The sequence below is a fragment of the Peromyscus leucopus genome, chromosome 9 (genome assembly GCF_004664715.2).
Source record: "Peromyscus leucopus breed LL Stock chromosome 9, UCI_PerLeu_2.1, whole genome shotgun sequence".
NCBI lineage: Eukaryota > Metazoa > Chordata > Mammalia > Rodentia > Cricetidae > Peromyscus > Peromyscus leucopus.
In genome coordinates this window covers 58,339,350-58,357,039 of record NC_051070.1, presented here as the reverse complement: position 1 = coordinate 58,357,039, position 17,690 = coordinate 58,339,350, and the positions used below count along the sequence as shown (strand labels likewise).

Sequence of the window (17,690 nt, the reverse complement as noted above, 5' to 3'; positions counted from 1 at the left end):
TGACACTAGCTGGGGTCCTTTCGTCCACACCCACCTCCCCCCTTTGATTCCCACTTTGATAATTAACTACAATGTAGGTCACTGTCTTCTCCCTGCACAGGCTCCTTGTTACACTCTGCTATTTTCAACCTGCTAATCATATGATTGCTAAAGTCTTTGGTGCTTGACTGCTAATGTAGTCTGTGCTTTAATAGCTCACTGCTAGGCAGAGGGGATTTCTATAAACAGAACCATCTTCTCCTTGTGAGCGTCTGCTTAATTCTCAGTTTTACATTTCATTCTGGTTCATGATATCAGCGTGAAAAGATCAATGCTAAGCTGGGAGAAAACCATCTCCCATGATCTCCCACAGCTCAACAGCACTCATCATCTCGTGAACAGTAGACCTCCCTTGTCCCACCATGCTTCCAGTCTCTGGAGATGCCGAAACTTCACAGGAAAAGTTTATTCATTCAGACAGCAGCAGACAGGCCTCAGTGATTTGAAGGACAGTTTCCCCTGTGGGTAGCACCTCATCTCGAACATGCCCTTTGACATCCCCAAGGTGTCCCCTCCCCTGGGAGCATGGTCGAATGTCGTGCGGAGGCAGGAGCAGGAGCAGGACTCACTGGCAAGGCCACCGGTGTGCCGGCTCCTGCTGTTCATCCTGTGGCCTCACAACCTTTGGACAGTCCAGAGGCAACAGTTAGTTTTCAAGTGACGGGTCAACTCCAGCCACGAGGAGCTGCTGGCAGGGGCTGGCATGGGAGCAGGCGGAGGGTGGATCGTCTTTCCTTCCACCGGCTGTGGCCTGCGCCATCGCTGTACCTGGCTTGTCCCTTCCATGGAGAACATGGGCAAGCCCTTCAACGTCCTGGTCCCCGCAACTGGCCTCCCCCGGGGATCCAGGTGCGACAGTGTCTGTTTGCCTCTCCTTCATCTCCTTTATGGCGGAGCAGCCTGGATGGAACTGGGGGTGACTGAATGTCACTGGTGGGTGAGTGTGGAAAGGACCCTCTCTCCAGGCCGCAGGTCATGTCCAGCTTCTCTGTGTGTTCCACCCCCCTGCACCCAGCGATTGCTAACTAGAGTAGGAAAGAATAAATAAAGCATGTCCAAGTTGTAGAAGAAAAATGATTGAAGGATTGCCTAATCTTTCAGCATATTTATGGCGATGACAGTTATTGATCTGCTAGATTGAGTAAGTTTTCAGTGAGAGCCCCATCACAAAAATGGGCTGTTAATCTCAAGAGGTGCTGTTCACTCCCTCCCCAGAAAGTGTTCCTTGTGGGCAACGAAGGCTTCTGGAAGCAGGAATATAAATGACAATTCACGGGAAAATGCATGATTTATCAAACTGCTGAGTTAAGCCAAGAAACTGGAAGAGACTTATAGATCTTAGCTGCTTCCCAGTTCAAATAAATCCTGTGATTCAAATGGAAAGTGACCATTCCTGTACATAAATATTGAGCTGCAGCTTTCCTGTTCTGCACAGCCCGCCACCTTGTTCCCATCCCATCTTCTTCTTCCCTGGCACCGTGGGGGCCGAGCTGGGAGATAGTGCTCGACTCCCTCAGGCAGCTTCAGCTATCTGAAGGACATCTGTGCTCACTTCCCAAACACTGGGACTAGTGGGTGCCCTGCCATCGCTGGGACATGCCAGCTGTGTCTGTGTCTTCTGTCTGGTAACTCCGACAGTGATGTGAAAGGCCATGGCCACTGGCTCTGTCCTTGCTTAGTGACAACTCCTGGCCCATGTCCCAGAATTAGAGGCCCCCAGCCCTGACATGACACCAGCAGCCAGGAAAGTAAGCTCCCAGAGAAAGCCATGGCTACAGGAGGCCTGGACCTCCTCCTTGACCTTGACTTCCAGCCTGAACACCCCCCCCCCAGCACTGTCTGGGGTCAGGGCCTCCTGGTGCCTGCACTGCCTGCTAAAGCACTTTCAGACCCTCTGAAGGTGAGGTCACCCCCTGGATCTGGCCAGAGAAAAGTGCTCTCTGCCCTCTTCAGTGTGGGTCTCAGTCTCCCCGTGAGACAGCTTCCCCGAGACCAGGGGAGCTGGGATGGGCACAGTGAGGCTAGTGTGTACTGCTTCATGCTGCCTGGAGCAAGGGGCCTTGCCTCGTGTCCTCCCAGCCTGGCCCCAGTGCAGGAGCATCTCTGGAAGGTGAGCTGCAGACGCAGAGGGCTGGTGCTGCTCAGCCACTCCAGAACACAGGAACAGCCAGTGCTGCCCGGCATTGGCTCAGGGGCCAAGGCCAGCTCTGGCTGTGCCTGCTCCAGGTGTGTCCTCAGCCAGGAGCAGCTCCTTCCCAGGCTTCAGCATAGAGCTGGAGGAGCTAGCCCCACTTTGAGTGGGGCTTTGGGTGGGTGGGAGACCTTTTCTAACTCTCCTTGGTGTACCTTCTGCCCTTCTGCAGGTTCACCGAGGCAGCCCTGTGCCCGGTGGGGCTTTGGAGTGCATGGTGCCGCCGGTGGGCCCCGCAGTAAAGATCTGTGACAGACCCGTCAAAGTGTCTTCCTCTCCATCTACCGTGGTGGTTACTCAAGCCCCAGAAGGACAGGATGGACCCCCCAGCCCCTTGAGCGAAGCTTCCAGTGGCTACTTCTCTCACAGCGTCTCCACTGCCACCTTATCAGAGACGTTCACTCTAGGCCTGGACACCTCAGGCCCTGGCAACCAGACACCTGGGTCCCCCCCTGCCCAGAGTCAGGTCGCCCCAGAGCCTGAGCTGGCTTTCCTCTCCTGTACACAGAGCCATCCACCTGCCCCGGAGGAGCCCCAGATACTGCCTGCCACAACTAGTCAGAGCACAGAGCTGGAGGTCCCCAGACCACCTCTTCTTTCTGAACCCACATCTACTGTGCCCACATCCCCATTCCGAATCCGGAAAGTGCGGACCTCAGAGCTTAAGTCCTTCACGGGCATGTTGGGGGGTGCCGCCTCTGGCGCTGAGGAGGACCCACTGGCTTCAGAAGAGCTCAGCAGTGCTGGGGGACAAGCCCTGGGGAGGCTGGAAGTGACATCCGACTCTGAGGAGGCCAGCGAAGTCCCTGAGTGGCTCAAAGAGGGAGAGTATGTTGTTGTGGGCCCCAACAAGACGGGCATTGTGAGGTACATTGGACCCACTGATTTCCAGGAGGGAACATGGATTGGTGTGGAGCTGGACCTGCCTTCAGGTGAGTGGGCTGTGGGTGCCTCTGCTGAACATAACCCTGCTGAATGTGGACTGGCAGAAAGGGAAGCTGGGATGTGCCCAGTGAGCCTCCTGACCCTTCGTAAACCAGAGGCTAGCATCTAAAGTCTCAGAATCCACCAGAGAGCCAAGGTAGTCACTGCCAACTGCTCTGAACTTGGGAGTAATTTTAACCCGAATGACTGGGCCCAGTGACCCTCTGTGTAGCCTCGCCAGTGCCCGGGGCTGCAGCCGGTTGCCACCACACACGGTGTGCTTTGTAAATTTGTAGCAGCACCACCACCTCAGGCTGCATTCAGTGCTCTTGAGACTCCAGGCCCTGGGCCCTGAGGGTGGTGGCTTGAGGTGAGGAGAGGCGGTATTGTTGCAGGCTCTCGAGTCTCAGGTCAGAAAGCAGGGGGGCCTAAAGAACACTGTGCAGGTTTCTCCCCAGACATGGACCTTTGCTGCTTTATCCTATAGGAGTAGGCTCCTGGGGGGGGGGGGGGGGCAGCACGCTGGCCTCTCAGGCTCTTTCATCCCTGGGTGCAGGCGCAGGCCAGAATGGTTTTATTGGGTGCTCATTTCCAACCTGGGCCACATGGAGCATACGGTTGGGTGGTTTTGAGTGTACTTACTGAGCTGCCCACTGTCACGGGACTCTATCGTTACGCATTCGTCACCTCACAGGGACGTCTCATGGCCGCTGATAGCTGTGCCCTGCCCAGCCCGGGGCTACAGTTCGTCTGCTTTGTGCCCCTAAGTTTGTGGAGGACACTCAGCCAGAGCTAGCAGCTTGTTGCCAGGGCGGACTCCAGTCTTTAGGAGGGCACCCTGGGAGCCCAGCACTAGGCCCCCGAGTCTCTCAGTCAGCCTGGGACGGGCTCATTCATCCCTGGCTACAGGCACAGGCCAAAATGGCACCCTTGTCGTCCTGAGCCGAGTGCTTCCTGTGAAGTCACTATCTTTAAAAATAATCTGACAGAGAGTGCCTTGATTGGAAGTGGTTCAAGATGTTAGCTGCAGCACAGGCTGGGAAAAAAATTTCAGATCTGCTTTTCGGAAGAATTTTGTGTCTGCAGTTGAACTCCAGAATTAAAGAGAATTAGCAAGTAATATATATAATTCAGCAGCAGGAACTAAGCACGTGCTTTTGTTCACATGGCTGTGTGGGTTCACATACATTCTGGTGGGCCACGCCCCCCTGACTTCTAGCTGTGCTGGGGAGAAGATGCTAAGTGAATAAACACATTTTGATAGGAGTAAGTGCTGTGAAGGAGACGTGTGCTGAGGGGTCAACAATACCACAGCAATCTGCAGCAGGGAAACAGGATTCCGGAAGCAGAGCTGGGAAAGCGGCTGCCACCGGGGCCAGGCAGGGCAGCAGGGCGGTGCTCCCCAGTGTGGCCAGCAGGAAGATGGGCTGGGAGGCCGGAGGGGCGCTGGTGTCTGCACCCAAGGGCTCATGGGAAGTAGTGCACTTTGGTCAGGGCTTGCGAAGATCACCCCTTGTAGAACACACTCGGGAGTGATGGGAACAGGAAGTTCACTTGAGAGGTGGCTGGAGAGGATTGTGGTTAAGGTTGTGGGAGGTGTGGGGAACAGTGGTCAGGCTTGGAGCTGCTGCAGCCAAGGGCCGATGGTTGGAGGGGGGACCGTTAGGGAGGAGTGTCAAGGTGACAGTGTGTAGCATCAGAACAGGTCTTGAGGGACAGGTCCCTGAGTTGGAAAGGCAGGAGAGCTACATGCCAGGGAAGGCTCACTCTTGAGTGATTCGGAGACACAGAAATGCTAGGTGCCCTGAGGGGCCACGCTGGGGGAAGGAAGTCATACCTGGGCTGAACTGTGATGTGCTTACAGCTGGGCCTTGGTTTGCTGACACCTGATGATGTGGAGCTGGCGAGAGAGGCAGCCAGTTAAGAGAGTTGTGGCAGTGACCAAAACAGCTATGTGTCAGGACGTTGGAGGAGTAGAGAGGCAGAGCGGCCGCTGTAGCCCTGGCCTACTTCCCAGAGACGAGCAGGCAGGGTGGATGCATGCTAAAAGATGGCCTGGGCACCATGGCCTCCAGGTGGTTCTTCCTGTCTACTCCATCTCCCTATAACATCCCCTGTTCGCCTGTCAGAGGAAATGGTCGACACCCCAGCGTGGCATCTGCCAGCCTACTATGTGGCATCTGCTGACACACTGCGGCGGCGGCGGCGGCGGCGGCGGCTTTGCCAGCTTCCTCTTGGGTGAACCCGGGTCACCTGCCCTGGGCTCACACTTGCATTCTCACGAAAGGGACTGGTGTCCTGGAGGAGCAAGAGCCAGCTCTGCCTTGATGGCCTCCCCACTGCTCGGCCGGTCTGTGTGCAAGGCTTGTTCTGCTTGAGACCACAGGGCTAAGGGGTCGTCTGTCCCTGGTGAGCACTGTTTGCCGTCTTGAGCTGCAGGCTCACTGGTTCACCAGGACCCTGTTGAGCCATGGCAGTGACTGGGTTGCGTGGTGGCACTGAGGTGGCAGTGTGATGGGCATGGTACGGACGGTGACTGTGCCTGCAACACAGGCTCCTCCATGATGCTTCTTCCTTTCCCTGCAGGAAAGAATGATGGCTCCATTGGCGGGAAGCAGTATTTCAGATGCAACCCTGGCTATGGGCTGCTAGTGAGGCCAAGCCGAGTCCGCAGGGCTGCAGGCCCTGGGCGCAGGCGCAGTGCAGGGCTCCAGCCTCAGGGAGCCCCAGAGGCCCGCAGGAGTGCTACCATCTCGGGCTCTGCCACCAACCTGGCCTCACTGACAGCTGCATTGGCCAAGGGCGACCGGAGCCACAAGAACCCCGAGAACCGGAAGTCCTGGGCCAGCTGAACTGCACCTCCTCTGGTGGACACTGATGGGAAGGGAAAGAGCTGGCAGCTCCCTGGAGGACACCCCTTCCATGGGAGCAGGGCCATGAATGCTTTTTGCACGATGCAGGGATGGTGGACAGCCTGGTTCTCCGTCCTCCCTGGGAATCTGGAAGCTGCATTTCTTCCTCTCCTTGAAGAAGGCAGAGGCGGCTCCTCAGCTGTGCTCCTCCAGCTGGGGGTGGAAGGTTCTGGAGCCCAGAGACTTGAGGGATGGTAGCAGGGCTGGAGTCAGGCCAGCTCCTCCCTGCCTGCTTGAAATGAGGGCATCCCAGCCAGGTTTCTTGGGCTTCCCTTTCCTTCTTCTGCTGACTTTACTAATGTCTTAGTTTGTGTCTTGCCCTTCACACACAGGAATTCATTCTCCTGCCCGGGGACCAGCACCCACACCACCCTCTGTGCGCCGGGTGCTTCCTCAGTCCCCCAACCATGTCCCATCCTTCTGCGTGGCACACAGGGCTTCTGGGGGGCATCTCTGCAGGTGTCCAGTCTTTACAGCAGAGTCTTTTCTGTCGGCTCTTCATTTCCTAACAGGATGCTTGAACTCTATTTATTTAATTTATTCTTTTCAAAGCTGAAATGACTCGTGACCCACAACCGCTGTCTTGTCACAGTGGGTTTGCCCAGGGCCTGCCTTGCACTCACTGGCCTCTGGCTACCCGGAGCTGCAGCCTCTTGGTGGCTGCTGGAGGTGGCCATCAAATGAAGCTTGACTGCAGATACATCATGACCTTATTGTCACTGGGCTGAAGGCAGACCCTGGGGTTTGACACAGCTCAGGCCATTAACACCTTGTTTGGATCTGCCATGTTTCAGGGAACAACTGGATAGTGTTTGACTCCATGAGAATTCCTAAACCCTGACTACACCTGGGCCAGCAGCTGGGCAGGTAGGCAGTGAAGAGAACTGTCCTCATTTTCCCTCCTCGGGCGTGTGCTGCAGCCATGGTCTATCCCAAGGCATTACCAACCACCTCCTTGCTGGGATGTGTGTGGCCTCTGAGTCAAAGAGTCTGTGTAGGGGGCTGAGCGGGCAGGTCAAAGTCACCCAGTCTCTGTTGTCCCAGGCCCTGCCCTAGGTCAGAATTTACACCAGATATTCTTGGCAGCTTGTTGTAAGTTTTGACTCTCAGAATCTTTGATTTTTCAACAGGGTTTCTTTGTCTAACAGTCCTGGCTGTCCTGGAACTCACTCTGTAGAACGGGCTGGCCTCACATTCACAGAGCTCTGCCTGCCCCTGTGACCCTTAAGAACCACACCCAGAAAGCTTTTGTTGAGGAATTGGTTCCGGGAGGATTTAAGCCTCTTAAGGAAGTAGCGGCAGGCTCCCAGGCTCCTGCCAGGTCCTCAGCCTCCCCTGACCTGTGGCCTCTGGGCTGGCATTCAGTCTGGACAGTCTGTGTTGTCTGATTGGCCCAGTGTGAACTTCACTACATCTGCTTGCCCACACCTTGGCCAGAGGCTGGCGTAGAGCCAGAAGGGTGGATGTTCTCCCTGGCAGGGGGGCAGCCTCTGCCCTGTGCCTGCCCAGAAGCCCCAGCCGAGGAGTTGAGTGGTAGTCTGTTCTTGTCAGCAGGGGTCTGGGCTGGCAGAGGTTCTACCAAGAGAGACCTGCCGCCATCCCCTTCTGGAACAGTACAGATGTCTGGGGTTGCCAGCTGGAGGCGGGCACCGACCCTCTAGCTCCCTCGGCTGACGTTTGGGGTACCCTCTCGGTGTGTTGCTGTGGTATCACTGCCAGTGGCCTGAAATCTTGTTAGCGGGAGCTCTCCGGAGCAGTGCAAGTCCCGAGTCATGTAGCTTGGCCAGCTCTTGTCTGGTGGTTCTGGGACCACCTTCTCTCCTTCCTCTTGGCTCCTTGGACCTGAGGTTCCCCCAGCCCTTCTCACCCCCAGGCTGCCGTAGAGTCCCCCTGCCTCCAAAAAGTACCATTGCCACCGAGCCCTGCAGGGACACCCTGCAGGTGAAGCGCTCCAGCTTCACAGGCAACCGGCCAGAGCACCTGGGCCAGGACAGCTCCGCCATGGTCTCCCGTGGAGCCCAGCTTCGGGGCTGTTTTGTAAGGGCAGTCTGTCTTCACAGAAGGCTCTGTCGTTCTTGTACCTCGGTGCTCAGGATGGATGGGATTTAATGGAAGGGAAGTTTGGGGGCACAAGCTGGCAAGTTTATCTGCATGGGTGTTTCTTATGAGCCGTCCCTACGGCTGAGGGGACCCTGTGTGTCTGCTATGAGGGCAGGGAGGTGACCCCAGGAAAGCTGGCACTTCAGGCCGGGTCTGGAGAGGTGGATCTTAATGCAGCCTTAATGCACCTGTGTTGCACTGTGACCCACATGTCCCCTGCGGACTGAAGAGAGTCAACTGCTCTTCCTGGGCTGCTACACTAGATGAGGCCAGACAGGGCCAGCTGCGGCCTCTGTCCATTCCTCACCGCTCTTTGGAGCAGACTAACACTACTTGCAGCTGGAAGTGATGAGATATAGAGGGTCATGGTCACTAAAATATCAGGTAGTGGGAGGCAAGTAGTGGGTGTGTAGTTGGGGCCCAGGTCTAAGGGGCAGAGAGCCATTGTTTCTGGGCTGTATTTAATGATGTGGTCCTTGAGGAGTTCAGCGGTATAGACGATGTTTCCACTTCTGTGGTCTTCCCCACCACCTCATGCCTTAGTGGTTCCCTGCGGGAAGAGGGTGGGTGGCATCGACCTACCTGCCCAAGCTGCCTGTGCTGTGTTGCCCATGGAGGGTGATGTGGAGCTTCTTGTGCCTCAAGGCCCAGGTCATCTCACATCGGTGACTATAGGGCCATCTCTAGTGCCTTCCTTGGGGCCAGTGTCTAGCCTGTGCTTCCAGCCCCAGACACTACCCAAAGCATCTTTTTCTTAAAGTCTGTGGTGCCTTCCTGTCGGGCTGTGGACACTCATGGTTTTGGGAGAGTTGGGACAGCACGGGTGTGTGGATCATGTAAATATGAGCTCACATGAAGTGACGCTGATTCCAGGATTACAGTGATCTGGTACATATTAAATGGGAATTAAAAATCCAAAGACCCTGTAATGAATAGTAAAGATGATGATCTATGTTGTACGATGAACGAAACTACTGTAATTTTGTACCATAAATGCCTTTCCATGAAGTGACCAACAGCTTCTAAATAAAGCCAGATGGTTTCTTGCTTATATCCGAGGTCAGTCCAGACTGTTCTTCCCTACCCTCACTTTGGACTTGAGCTTACTATGCTATCCCTTGGTGGTGGTCCTAGGGCTTTTCACGATGAACAAAAGGAGTTTATGTGCATGGGTGTATGCAGTAGAGAGCAGTAGGTCCCAGGGCACAAATTTCTGTGGCCCACGGGTTTGGACCAGAGACCCTGGGAGGCCCCCTTGGCACCTTGGCCTGTCTCCAATTCCTCACTCACATCAGCCCCTTATAGAAAGAAGCCAGGCAGCAACAGGACCTCCTGGCCTCTTAGACTCAAAAGAAACTGGGCCTTCAGGGCTGGCTAAGAACACACAGCAGTGTGTATGTGTGGGTCCCCTGCTTTCAGGCAGGGCTTTCACCATCTGCTTCAGCCTGTGAGATAGGCCCCACTATGGACTCAACTAGAGAGCACCAAGCCTTTCTACTGCTGCAGAGATAGGACATGCCCTGTGGGCTGTGGAACCTGGCTTTGGCCTGCCTACCAGGAAGCCTGCCCTTCCTGGTCTGTGTTAGCGAAGGGACCAGGCCTCCTTTGCTTCCTCTGGAACCCCACTCCTAGCCACCCCGCCACAGCAAAGTACCCTTTTCACGCTTCAGGACTTGCTCATGGTTTCCTCCCTGCACCTAGGCATCATTCTGCCCATGTCTCATCAATAGAATAGCCTGGGAATGCAGGGTCAAGGCCACATGGAGGCCTGGGGAAGGTGCCATCAGCCACAGGCAGCTTCTGTCTCCACAGGACTTGTTTGTATTCCCAAGTGCAGCCGAGTTATTCTCAGAGATAAGCTCTGCCAAGCAGGGGCAGAAGTGTGGCAGCCAGGGGCAGCCCCATGAGAGATGAGGCAGGATTCTGAATGGAACTGATCCAGCACAGGGTGTGTGTGTGGGGGGGGTGGGGGTTGGGGAGTGGGGGGTGGATACATCATCTTTTCCAGGCTGCTGTTACCAGGCAGCTCCAGGAGATGTCTAGTCCATACCAAGCCCTGGCATGGGCTCTAGTGGGTGTCACACCTGGCTCACTCTTGGCTTACCAAGTTACTCAAGGACCGTGTGCACTGATCCTGAGCCTGGAGTGTAGCCAGCACCGTCTCTTGGATGCAGAGAGGAGGGGGCACCCCAGGGAGAGGCTTAGCCATGTAGTGCATGTGCCCGGGCTGAGGAGACTCGGGCATAGGTTGAAATAGGAGTTTGGGGCCAAACTCTGCAGCCCCATGAGGTAGGGATAGGCCTGTTCTATCTAGCCCGTGTCCTGATTGCCTGAGCCGTGCCCTTAGACTCCAGATGGCAGCTTCAGAGTCTGTAGCCCTCGGTATGCCCTACCATGAAGGGAGAAGGGTTAAGGGTTGATCTCAGTCTTCTAAGGAGGGGAGGCTCAGTGGATCTGCCTGTGGGAGAGGGAAGGCTGGGACCTGGTCCTCGCTCTGCTCACCCCTGAAAACCAGAACACAGATAACAAAGCTGCTGCTTTCTATTTCTGCTGCTCCAGATGCAGCTTTTGGAGCTGGCTCCTTTAAGAGGCCCAGGGTAGGGCTGGCTGCAACAGGAAATGAAGAGAGATCAAAAAGGGATGGCACCTTAAGCTTGGCTGTGATCCTTGGGGTGGAGCCTTACTGGGTGCCCCTCCCCAAACATAGGCACATAATGGGAATGCAGGCCGTCTAAGCTCCTACTGGGCCACTGTGGTTGGGAGCTTGGGGGTTCCTAAAAGATCCCTTAGGGTGACATGGGGCACAGGGTCACAAGGGGCAGGGCTTCCCCTGCTTGGGCCTTGCTGCTATGATCTCTCAGCTCCCCGGTCCCTTTGGAAAGCCTGGAATGTGAGAGGCCTCATGTTTGATCCTCAGAACTGGAAAACAAAGCCAAAACCCTGAAAATGCACGAGGGAGGATGCATAGAACAGACACCTGTGCCCACTTCAGCCAACCAGGCACACTGTCCCCGCCCCCTCTCCCATTACATTTTTGGATCCAAAGAAATCCCAGACAGCCTTTGCTCAGTTATACATTTTATTCTCTAATAGGTACAATACTAAAATAAACACAAATTAAAAAAAAGTTTTATTAAAACAAAACTGTACAAAAAAGCAGTATACTACATTTTAATTACAGAACAGTCTACTGTCCAAAAGGCACTAATCCAGAATAGGAGATACAATGAACCAGGACTCATTGGAACTATTTAATCAATACAGTAGAGCACTTGTTTCTTTGACCATTTACATCCAGAAACAAGAGCTTCTCGCTACAGTCATCACACATGGTTATAATCCGAGTCCTACTGGGAAGCTGCAGTATCACTTCCTAGAGCAGGCTCCACCAGGGGCCCAGGAGGGGGCTGGGAGGATGTGGGCAGAGGTGGGCACCCAGGCTTGTCTTGGCTCTGGCGGTTGGTTCTGGCCACTACTGGCAGCCACTCTAACCCCTCTCCTGTTTAGCACCAGCAAAGTGGGTTCTGAGATGCTCCAGGTCAAGGACAGGAGGTGTGGTGACAGCTCCTAGAGGGAGGCATCTGGTAACCCTGTCTGAAAAGGCAGCAGCTACCTGGAAGGGGGGGATGGCCCAGTGACGGCCGGCAGAGCCTCCTGGGCAGCGGGCAGACGGTCCCCTTGCTCCCTGGGTCTTGAGTATCCAGTGATCCTGTCTGGGAAGTCGGTTTCTAGAAGGGGAGTTTGCTTCCCAGACACAAGTCAGAAAGCCATGCCTGGTCTCAGGGTGCAAGCCACCCTGAGGGGCACGGTGGGAGTTAAGCCCTGCTCCCCTCTGTTGGGTGGCCGAGACCCCCCTCTTTATCATCACAGCCTGGCCTAAGGAAGAAGGATACTGCAGCTTTCCAAACAGTGTTACACAGAGAAGACGAAGACAAGCATCTGATGTTAACAAAAATAAGTAACAAAGAAGTGGGATTAACTGAATCTCTTCTCACAGCGCCCTATACTACACCCTCCTTCTGCTTAGCAGAAAAATTGTACGTACACAAAAATACAAATACACAATTTGTAGAACAGTCTGGTTTTAATATATTTATATATATTTATATTTATACGAGTGGCAGGTTAGTTCATTATATAGAGCTTTTTGCACTTTTGGCTCATATGCAACAAGGCTTATAAATTCAGCTTTAGCTTTCATTCAGATTTTATAGCTTTTGAACAATTTTTTCACATTTAAAGCAGCATCCAATTTGCACTAGGAGTCTGTGGTGATTACGGGGAAGATGGGGTCAGGAGGTTATGGGGATGGGACGGGATACATTCCAGTGTGTGTGGCATGTAAGGAGGATTCCATGTGGACAGAGCTTGCCATGATGACCCCTTGAGGTAGACTGGACACCTGACAGCAGACGCAGACACAGGTGTGACACCCTCAGGGATACATGGCACACAAGATGGGGACAGAGACCAGAGGAGACACCAAAGGGAAACACAGAGACTAAGACACACAACAGCCAGGCCAGGAGGGCGCTCTGCCCCCCCCCGCCCCCACTCATCTGGCAGGATCCCACACAGCCATCGCGATGAATACCTGCAGGCAACCTCAAGACATCTGGTCCCTGGTGTCTGGTCAAAACGCGGGAGCCTGCTTTCCACTTCCCAGCTGGCCATGCCAGCTTGTTCCCAGCCCAGTGAACTACACAAGCTGCACTCAACAGGAGTGGCTCTCACTCCTTAGCATTCGGCTCTCGCTAGAATGTTCAAGTCCAGTCAGAGCCCAGAACCCTGGCCCTCTGGATGCTCTGACTCCAATCACGCTGTCCTCCCCCAATCACGCATCTGGCGGACATTCCTCACTTACACCGGGCGGGCCTGGCAGGTGCTTGGTAGACCATGAGCGCGCCATCTGGAGGAGGGAAACGGCACTCCTCAGGGGCAGCATGGCTGGCATGCACCACCCAGCCCCACCTTCCTCACCACGTGGGCCGCTCCCCCACAGCCTTCCCTCTCTAGGTGAGGCGCTCACAGGTAAGGTCGTCCAGGCCTGTTCCATGCGAATGCCCAGTGTTTGCACTACTCCATAGTCGGAACAAAAGAAATCCCGGGTTATTCATGAAAATAAGGTGCCTGTCTATGGATTGTTCCTTTCCCACTCATCTGTCCTATACCCCACGTAAAGGAAGGCCTGGATCTAGTTCAGACTTCAATTATTCTCCAAACAAAACAACTCCTTTTTAAAATGCACACCGGGTCTTTCTACAAGTCTACCGATGATGACCCGTGGTTCCTGGCTCCCTGGTATCTGGGCTGGAGATGTGGCCAGGGCTCCAGTACTCAGGGTGACAAAGGGGCACAGGTTTATCAGCTATGACCCCTGCTGCCAGCCCTCTTAGAGCTAGAAATGTTCTCCGAGTGCTGACAGGCAGAATTCTGCTCAGAGGCCGTCTGTCCCGCTTCACTCAGTAGCTAAGTCGACTCCTTCAAACTCCCTATGGTCCAAGACCACAGTCACATCAACAGAAGGGACGCAGCCAACAGTGACAAGGCCAGCCCTCTCCCCTTGCTTGCCCTTGTGACCATTCTGCCTGCAGAATGGCGGGGCACTGGGTGGGTGGGGGCGCACAACACCCACCCTGAGGCTGGGTGCATGGTGGGAAGGCCAGGGCACAGGCCAACTCTCGGGCAGGTCCCAGAGGTTTGTAACTTGCTTAGGCACTTAAAACATAAATGAGAATTTGATCCTGGAGGTAACTGCAGACTCAACGGAACCATGGCCATGGAGGGGAGGTTGAGCCCATGACCTCAGAGAAGCCTGTAGGCTCTTCCTTCCAGGGGAGGCAACTGCCACACTCTCCAGGGCACCTTCCAGCAGAGTGTGTCCTACCTTCAGCCAGTGAAGTGATGTGGTGGCTCAGGGGCCAGTTTGGCCACTGTGGTCCCTGATCTGCGCCTGATGAGCTGCAGGCTACCCTGGCACACTGTTCAGGGTCCTTGTGAGAACCACTAAGAGAAGAAGGGAGCTTTCATAGTGGTGTTGTGGTAGAACCAAAGAGCAGGAAGGAGAAAGCTTGCCAGAATGGCCGTACTTGGAAAGAAAAAGCTCCACCCACCCCAAGAACTTTGGTTTTCTTCTGGTGCCCATTTTCAGAGATGCGTGATGAGGTCCCCCCAGATTTCAGTACAGTCAACGCAGGCATCAAGGCAAACGAGAAAGGGATTGCTTTCTGAAAGCAGCCATGCGCACTCACCGCCACTCAGCACACACAACTCACACAGGCACCTCCCTGCCTGCAGACAGGGCCCAGGAAGCATCTGGACAATGGCTGCTGTTTGCGTTCATACAACTCTAATGCCATTTGGTTTCTAATGTCACATCCTCAGCAAGCCATGGAGTGGACAGACAGCCTCACAGGTTAGTTCCAGTAAAGCAAAATGGGAGAGGTTTCTGGGCTCAGGAAGGTACAAAACAAGACTGGGGAGAGATTTGACCTGGAAGTGCTGGGAAGCTAAATCCTGGAGGAGCAACAAACCTTCAAACACAAGTCCTGGGACCTGTCTCGAGCCCCGGGTAGGCGACAGGCACTGACTTTACCCCACAATTTCCATGGCACCTTTGGCCACCAACAGAGATGCAAAATCTTGATCATTTCAAAATGAAAGGCACACATACTCTTTCTCTCCACCTCAAGGTTTGGGGCAGAATGAGGACAATGTTAAGACCCCACTGGCCAGCTAGTCTAACAAGGTGTCAGCAGCCCCAAGAGCTGGCCTGCTGGGTCCGTCAACTTTGTTCCTCGGTGCTTTTCATTCTCTTGGGCTATAAGGCTACCCAGGATGTGACAAGAGATCAGAAGAGGACAGTGACCCAGCCAACTCTTGGAGAACCTAATTTAGTGAGAAAGTTAGAAAGGAAGGTGAGGAGGAGCCCAGCAGGTCACCAGTGCCTGACCAATAGTCACTCGGCGTCCACAGGACCAGGAGGCAGCCTGGATTCTGGATATTAAGAAGTTCTTATTCTAGGCCTAAATTTGGGTGTCTTTAGGGATCTACTTATTATGGGCTGGTCAGTGTTGAGGGCCAAGGCCACAGTAGGGTGGCACTAATACCAGAACGCCAGAACCTTGGATTCTACAATGCCCTCACGTTCCTTTCTGACTGTGGTAGAGAGACGGCGGGCAGGGTTCACCAAACCCTCGGGAATTCCAGCACAAGGCCTCAAAGTCCCAGGAGTTAAGTGCCGCAAGAACTGAAAAGAACAGGCTCGTGGTGGTCACTGCCGGGTGGGGAGGGCTGGGGTTTAGCACCCCACAGCCAAGGCAGTGCTTGAAAATTCAGCTGCAGAGAAGACGACAAGTGCCTGTGGCCCTGGAGAAGAGCAAGCAGGTTGGCAGTGACCTCAGCAGAACGAGATGACACATTCCCCCAATGCCACTATCTTCTGACTCTTACAATAATCATTTCTGGGATTAGTTTAAAAAAGAAAAAGAAAAAGGCTATTCTGAGGCAAATACTACCTACACTGTCCTTGACGATGAAGCCAGTTTTGTGTTTTGAGGTGGGGGTATCTGTGGGAATACAGGAATATTTACCCTGGATAGGGTGTTTTTAATCAGAGTGGCCCCCTGGAGCACCCAGGCAGATCGCATTAGGGCTTCTGGTTGATCACCAATCCTGTCTGTCCAAATGCTCACAGGTAATCGCACTGTTCTGCTGCTGTGCAGTATGTATCACACAAATCACAAAATGAGCTCAACTAGTGACTTCAGAATCGAATCGGAAGGCAGCGAACTGAAACTACCGGAGACAGCTACCACTCAGCAGCTGGAAAGTGAGAGAGGGTTAAAAATCCAGTCCTCAGCAAGGGTCACACCTCTGACCTGCAGGCAGGGGAAGGGACCACAAGGTGACTTTGACAGAAGCGGCAGCAATGGCCACCCTTCTAGGACCACCGTCCTGTGTGCACGTCACTGAAGGTATGTGGGAGGGATCACATCGGAGCATCTCCAGGAACAGAATCTTCTCCTCACCTCTGTGCGTCTGTGTGCTGAGGGAAGAGGGCTCTCTAGACCCTTCTAGGCGAGTGCTCGACCCCAGCCATTCATTCCACACGACAAAGCTAATACCAGCATCTTGGTTGAGTAGTGTTCTGGGCGAGAGGGGGCACATTCAGTAGAAAGGGCAAAGTCACACACGGCTACTAACCACACCCGCAGTGTCCAGCCTGAGAAAGGACAGGGCTCATGGACTCCAGCTAACCTCACCTGAGTCGTGAGCCTCACGGGCAGGAGAGAACTTAGAAAAGGCCACTTAGCACTGGTAGCTGCTGGCATTCCTGTGGACCCTTCTGATCCTCTAATTGAATCAAGGCTCCTGCAAAGGATGACTAGAAAGAAAGAAAGAAAGAAAGGCCAGACTAAGCATCAACTGGAGGACTAGCTGGTGCCTACAGCCCTAGTCCTGAGGACACCGCAGGCTGTGAGGATTACATGCTGCCTGCCTGAAGGCACAGGTGCACAAAGAAAAACAAGGAGGGGGGAGAACATGGCTTCCGAAGAGCCAAGAACCCAGTACTGACAGCAGAATAGCACGAGGAGGCATGCAATAGCAGAACAAGCTTGCTATGTGCAAGTCGGGGTATGCAGACACAGCTTCCTGCTCCTGAGGCTCGAGTCCACACATTCTGGTGTGAGGTCGACTTGTACCTGGGTCTTGTCGTCTGTTCTGGAAATAATCAAGTTCCCAAGGAAGAGCCTAAAAATCCTGGAAGCCCCGTAAAGCAGTAGGTGTCCCCAGGGGAGGTGTTCCAGCCTCCAGTGAGAGGATGGGGACAGGGAGGCTCAGTTTGCTGCCTAGTTTCTGCCCCAAGTAGCATAGGTTGAAACTGGACAGAGGTTTCAGAGAATTTACAAGTCAGCGGCAGGCAATAAGCAATCAACTCTGGACCTGAACTGCTTCCCCATCCTCTCTCACTTGGGTGGGACATGAATCCTATGTCATTATTTGGTTTACTGAACTGCTGTTCCAAATGTTCTTGGGAGCATTGGTGCTCAAAGGGAACAAGGATGGGTGCCCTGCTATTCTCAACCACATAAAGGACAGAAATCCTCTTAATTATGACCATGCCAATCTACATCCTGCTAAAACAGCTAATTACATGTCAGGAGGACACTCAGTCATTCGGAACAATTGCCATTATACTTTTATATATTCATTCTATGCCACCCCCCTCAATTACCATGGTTACAATTTGAAAAAAGATTCAGCCAAACCTTCATTTGATCACAGTACACCATCATGAATTTGCGAGTTAATTATGGCTGTATGGAGCCAGTCTTATTTAAAGAGAGAAGATGGACATGGAGTCAGGGGAGCTGGCCTCTTGGGTGTTCTAAGTGGGGCACCAAGTTCCTCAACAACAGTGCTTGGAGCTGTACAGCCTGAACGCTGGAGACTGAAAGGACTTGGCAGCCAAGGATGGCAGCCAGGTTCCCGTGCTACCCAGCAAGGGCTGGAGGTAAAGG

The 17,690-nt window shown here is 53.9% G+C and overlaps 2 protein-coding genes across 4 annotated transcripts in view; one reads left to right on the top strand and one right to left on the bottom strand.

Annotated features, from left to right (window-relative positions):
- The window catches only part of Kif13b (kinesin family member 13B), a 151,409-nt gene extending 142,190 nt beyond the window's left edge, over positions 1 to 9,219 (top strand). For both annotated transcript variants that reach the window (XM_028884144.2, XM_028884143.2), the window contains 2 exons: positions 2,403 to 3,162; positions 5,741 to 9,219. In XM_028884144.2, the coding sequence (XP_028739977.1) occupies positions 2,403 to 3,162; positions 5,741 to 6,006 (1,026 nt within the window). In that variant the 3' untranslated portion in view covers positions 6,007 to 9,219. The remainder of the gene's footprint in view (positions 1 to 2,402; positions 3,163 to 5,740) is intronic.
- Hmbox1 (homeobox containing 1) overlaps positions 1 to 17,690 on the bottom strand; it is a 160,612-nt gene that overhangs the window by 6,676 nt on the left and 136,246 nt on the right. The window contains exon 10 of one of the 2 annotated variants that reach the window (XM_028884141.2): positions 11,232 to 16,552. The exons of the other annotated variant lie outside the window; for it this stretch is intronic. Coding sequence (XP_028739974.1) covers positions 16,463 to 16,552 — 90 coding nt within the window. The 3' untranslated portion in view covers positions 11,232 to 16,462. Of the gene's footprint in view, positions 1 to 11,231; positions 16,553 to 17,690 lie in introns of those variants that run through there. 2 annotated transcript variants of the gene reach the window in all.